At 51.3% G+C, this 5,000-nt stretch overlaps 1 protein-coding gene across 1 annotated transcript in view; it reads right to left on the bottom strand.

Annotated features, from left to right (window-relative positions):
- The window catches only part of vps13b (vacuolar protein sorting 13 homolog B), a gene marked incomplete at its 5' end in the record, with an annotated part of 281,095 nt that overhangs the window by 115,415 nt on the left and 160,680 nt on the right, over window positions 1-5,000 (bottom strand). Inside the window, 3 exon segments of the mRNA XM_080541013.1 lie at window positions 2,398-2,509; window positions 2,974-3,406; window positions 4,356-4,497. Coding sequence (XP_080397139.1) covers window positions 2,398-2,509; window positions 2,974-3,406; window positions 4,356-4,497 — 687 coding nt within the window.

The raw sequence follows: 5,000 nt of genomic DNA, 5'->3' as shown, positions 1-5,000 counted from the left end.
CAGAGAGCACTAACCACAAGAAAGTCAGGGCTGAAGGCATGCTGGACATTCCCGAGGCTGCGCTCATGTACTTGGAAAAATCCCTCTTTTTCAAGTCAGGAAAATGATTTCAGCTGTGTAAATTGACAGCGGCCTTGTGGAGGGAGACGGAGAGGGAAAGCCCAACTCTGTGTCATAACGCCTGCTCTCCAGGGACACGCCCCCTTCAGGGAACTGATATTTCACTTCCTATGATTAAAGGAAAGCGGGTTAATTGTTTCCAAATTAATCTGGAATCAAAGAGGGTCGATTTAAATCCCCTGTAAGGTGATCTATGGTGTCTTATTATCATACTGTACGGTGTTCTATGAAAGTGTTCAGGTTGAACGGCAACGTAAAAGGTCTGTGTGGATAAACACCAAGGCTTTAGCAGAATGGAGCCTTGATACCAGGGGAGGCTGGTGGAGGTAGAAATCGGAGGACGGGCTCATTGTAATGCACAGAATGGAGTGGAGGAATGGTATCAAACACGATTCCCATAGCCTCCCCTGCTTGATGCTGAATGTCCTCTCAGGACTCTCATAGCAACAATCCTCACTAATCTAGTTCTAACATTTTAAAAGTGAAGCTGACATGTAATCTCTAGCCTTCTAAGGGTGCTACTAACTCCTTGCCTATAAGCATCACAAGACAATAATTTTATGCAGACACTTAGTCTGGTTAAATCAGTCATTAAACAGTGACACAGGGAGTAGGGAGCAGAACAAACAGAGTCGTCGCAAACGGCCCCGGCGCTCCAGCCTGTCCTCACGCATAGCAACAAGGGTGTAATACAAAAAATGAATACATGCGTATTTTATGATTACACATCGCTACACCAACTCCCCTTCATTCACCACTTGTTGAGGATACGCGCTCCAGCAGAGAGCAAAGCGCCGAACGGCAAGGTCTTCCCGGTTCACTGGCGCTCCAGTCAAATCAATCATGTGACTCATGAGTGTGATCTTCCTCAATTGGAAGGGAAACGTGAAGCCAGAGCGTGGTGAGGATAATGCCAGGGTTGGTAGGAGGGGAGGTAGCGATTTCTGGGCTTCTGTGTGCGCCGGCTGCAGGGAGGAGTCTGCAGGCACTGGGACCAGTCAAGAGTCTGTTTATTACAGGGCCCTGTGGGCACCGGGGGACCGCAGAGACTCAACATGGAGCGGTGCTGCCATGCAGGGACATTAACTGGCCATGATTGTGGGGTGAAATTGCATGGCAGGTTTGCCGGGTTGTTGGGTTAGGGCTCTGCTGCGAGATAAACAGGGAAGGTATGCGCAGAGGGCCCGCAGAACCATCATTCACGATCTTAAAAAAGTGACTTAATAGCAACATGGGGAGACATGTCAACGGTACCTTGTTTACCGAAATACAGTCTCTGCCGAGGGATGCTCCGATGGGTGTCATGAACACGCTATAGGACACAACAACCAGGGTCACATGACCGCCGTGTCTGAGATGCCGAGGCCTTAAGTTAACCATTTAGAGGAGATGGTTTGAGGCGATGTTGCACTAAGCACTTAATGGGCACCTCTTCAGATCCTGCAGCCCAGTACGGACTGTCAGACAGGCAGAGACCCCCTTCTCCCTTCCTGCTCCCAGCAATCTCCTTCACTGTGATGCTTATACTAACTGAAGGCAACAATGAAGGCTAGAGTGGACCTCTTTTTTTTGTTGTTGTTAAAGCACCTTTTCTTCTCCTAGTTCCACTGTCAGCTCACATCTCACTCCCAGCTGTACAAAGCATTAAGCGCCACTTTTATCTCCCCTCATTACATGTGTTTGCCAGCTCCCCCTGCCCATAGACCATTGGTGCGGTTTCCAGGCAGCCATGACACAATCCAGATCCCATAGTCCTTTGCTAGAAAATGTGTTTTGCGCGGAAATATTTCCCTCAGAAGTCCGCTCTCCCCCCCCCCCCCCACCCCGTTCGACAGCTTTGATCCACATGGCACTAGGGGCTCGTATCAACAGTCTTGTGTTTCAGATGGCGGCCCCCCGAGTGTCACTCAGAGCGTTCCGTCATCGCCGGGGAGCCTGACCACACTGTGGCGCTCTCACCGCGCCCCGACCCCCGGGCTGGGGGGATGGGGGGTGGGGGGGGCCTGCCCTCATCACCCCCCCCCCCCATCTGACTCCCATTCTCCCGCAACAAAAGACGGCTCGTCTCACGGCGGTTTTTATGGAGTGTGACTTGACGTATGAGGCCAGACAAATTTTGAGTGACACTTTTAAATGGATTGTGGTCAGCTGGCTGGGCTTTGGGAGCTAAAAATAGCAACGTGTGTGAAGAAGAAGAAGGGGGGGGGGGGGAGGGAGGGAGGGAGGGGGGGTGGTGGAATAGAACAGGTAGAGTGTAAAAAAGGAGGAGAGACTCACTGATAGATGTCCTTGCGCAGCACGGTGCGGGTCAGCGGGTTATCAGCCTGAGGGGCCATGCTGACAGAGCCTATCTTCAGCACCAGGGTGTCCTCCCTCTTCAGGTGGGGTTCTGTTTCAACACATGCTCCGCGTTAGAGGAGACCACATACGCTGGGGAACACGGACATTACTCATCAGCGCCAACAGACACAACAAGCCGTCGTCGGAGAGACAAAGACAATAGACATCTATGTCCTGTTACGGGGATTGTGGCGGCGCGTCTCCGACCTCAACTATTTAGCCTACGAAAACACGCGCTGAGGGAAACCTCCGTTCAGACATGACGGACTACAACACAGTTCACTTTGAATAACCGTCTCCAATAACCTCCGGAACCTGAGAAGTCTCGATGGACGGTGTACGGTATGGTGTTATGCAGAGTACAGTGCCTGGGAGTGTTGAGAGGGCCTCTTTAAGATGCTGAATGAACCCAAACTAAAAAAATCCCTGAACGTTGGTCGCCATCACTACCTTGCACCCCCCCTCCCCTCCCCTCCCCTCCCCTCCCCCTCCCTCTGGGGTCCCCTCTCTCACCTGTGGACGTGTGTTTGTCTTGAGCCCCGGGGCAGAACACTCGGATCACGCTGGTGTTGATGTAGATGAGGGGGAGGCACCGCGAGGTGAGCGTGTGGCTCCTCATCGGCTGGCCCGCCGACTTGCCTCGGTCCCTGTAGCGGCGGGGCAGCGTGGCCTGGAACAGCCCCGCCACGGTGGCCAGCAGGGGGCAGGAGAGGACCACGTCGAAGGGCTGCGCCGTCAGCAGGATCTCCCGCAGGTACTGTGGCGAGCCGTCCGCCAGGCCGTCCTTCACCCTCTGGGCGCCACCGCGCGCCCCCCCAGCGCCGCCGCTGCTGCGCTCCGGACGCGTGGTCAGCTTGTGACGCACGTTCTTGGTGACGGCCTGGGTGTAGGTGATGGACAGAAAGCCGTGCTGCTGGTGGGACACCTCTAGGACCTTGGCGGCCGTCTGCTCGGTCGGGTGGCGACAACAGACGACAAATACGTGACTTAAAACGGCCAGCGTCACTGGAGCAACACTGTGGCTTGTACAGGATGTCAATGAGCCTGATGAAGTTAGCCAAGCTGAAGCTACACAAAGCAAACACATGCTGCTAGATGTAGAACGTCTACCCCCCTAAATCACACTGACTCCTTAGAGGATACCATACTTCAGGGCCCTCGTAGAGAGAGAGCCTGCAGTAACTTCTTACAATAACATGATGTGAATTTCACTGCAGTGTAGAAATATGGTATCCCTCTAAGGCTGGATTAGAGCACATATCTGATTTATCAGCCAATCCAGATCTCCCGCACAGGCTAATGACTGATTTGCACCATCGAATTGCGGAAAAAAGATTTATTCAAATAACAAAGCTAAGAAAATAAACTCCAAAAATGAGAGCATGATTAAAAGATATTTTCTAGGAGAGCGCAAAGTCTGCTTTAAAACATCAATCACACAGCAGTAGATTAATTCTGAACATGAGCTTTCATTAACGTTGGGCTTTGGTTTGAGACTGGTATCAGAGAATGGATGAAGGGAAGTTTAAGCCTGCGTGGCCATCACGGAACACAGTCCTAAGAACAGATGGTTCTGGATAAAATAAGTTCACTGAGGGGGACTTAAATACAACCCTTAGAACTTGAGTGCCCCTTGAGTTATTACTACCTGTAGAGGTAGGTCTTTGATCAGCCACAAACCCAAATCTGAATCCGGGTCAAAAGGAAATTCAAAAGGTACGGAATAGAACCGTGGTCAGTCTCTATGGCATGTAAAGTACCATATCAAAGCAAATGGCTTCTGAAGCGGCCCTGGGGTGTGCACTTTGGGCACATGGAGAGGTTCAGGCATTTTGATCAAAGTTAATGGAAGCTCAGCACTGACAACTAAAAGAGAGAGAAGCAGGGATTCTTACAGGAGGGAAAAAGCCAGAGAAGTGGCTGAAAGAGTCCTGCTTGCTGACGGGGCGAACCAACACAGTGCGTCTGTTCAGCTTGTCAGTGCAAGAGAGGACCACCCCTCCACAGCCGCCAGCGCTGCGCGGGCCTTCCTCTGGGCTGAGGCAGACGCATCGAGAGGGGGCAGGAGCACAAATCAGAGAAGGGGGTGAGAGAGGAGGGAGAGAGAGAGGGAAGGGGATGGGGGGGGGGAATTGACAAAAGGAAGAAATAAAGAGCGATAAGCTTGGAATTGAAAGAGATATGATGATTTTTTTGCAAAACAAAAATAAGAAAAGACTAATTTAAACCAAATTAAAAGAGGTTTGCACAGCTTGAAGCAGCTGGATGGTGAAGGGATGGTCTTATACTGTCATCCGTGCTGGGCAGTAACAAGAGTGTTACAGTCGTGTGGTGGTTTGGTGTAACCAGGTCATACTCTAGCAGCAGGGGTGTTCATATTGTACTGGGCAATACTCAATCATATTGTACTCAGCATTAGATTTGACAGTATAAAACCACCTCCAGAGCGCTGTGTCATCACCCTAGGACAGGACAGGGGCCATGGCACAGGTTTCTCTCCCACAACAACGGGGTTTCATCTGATTCTCATTAGATTACTC

Source organism: Nansenia antarctica, assembly GCF_963989245.1.
Source record: "Nansenia antarctica genome assembly, chromosome: 10".
NCBI classification, from domain to species: Eukaryota; Metazoa; Chordata; class Actinopteri; order Argentiniformes; family Microstomatidae; genus Nansenia; species Nansenia antarctica.
The sequence above is the reverse complement of the archived record's forward strand: the minus strand, read 5'-3'. Positions and strand labels throughout refer to the sequence as shown.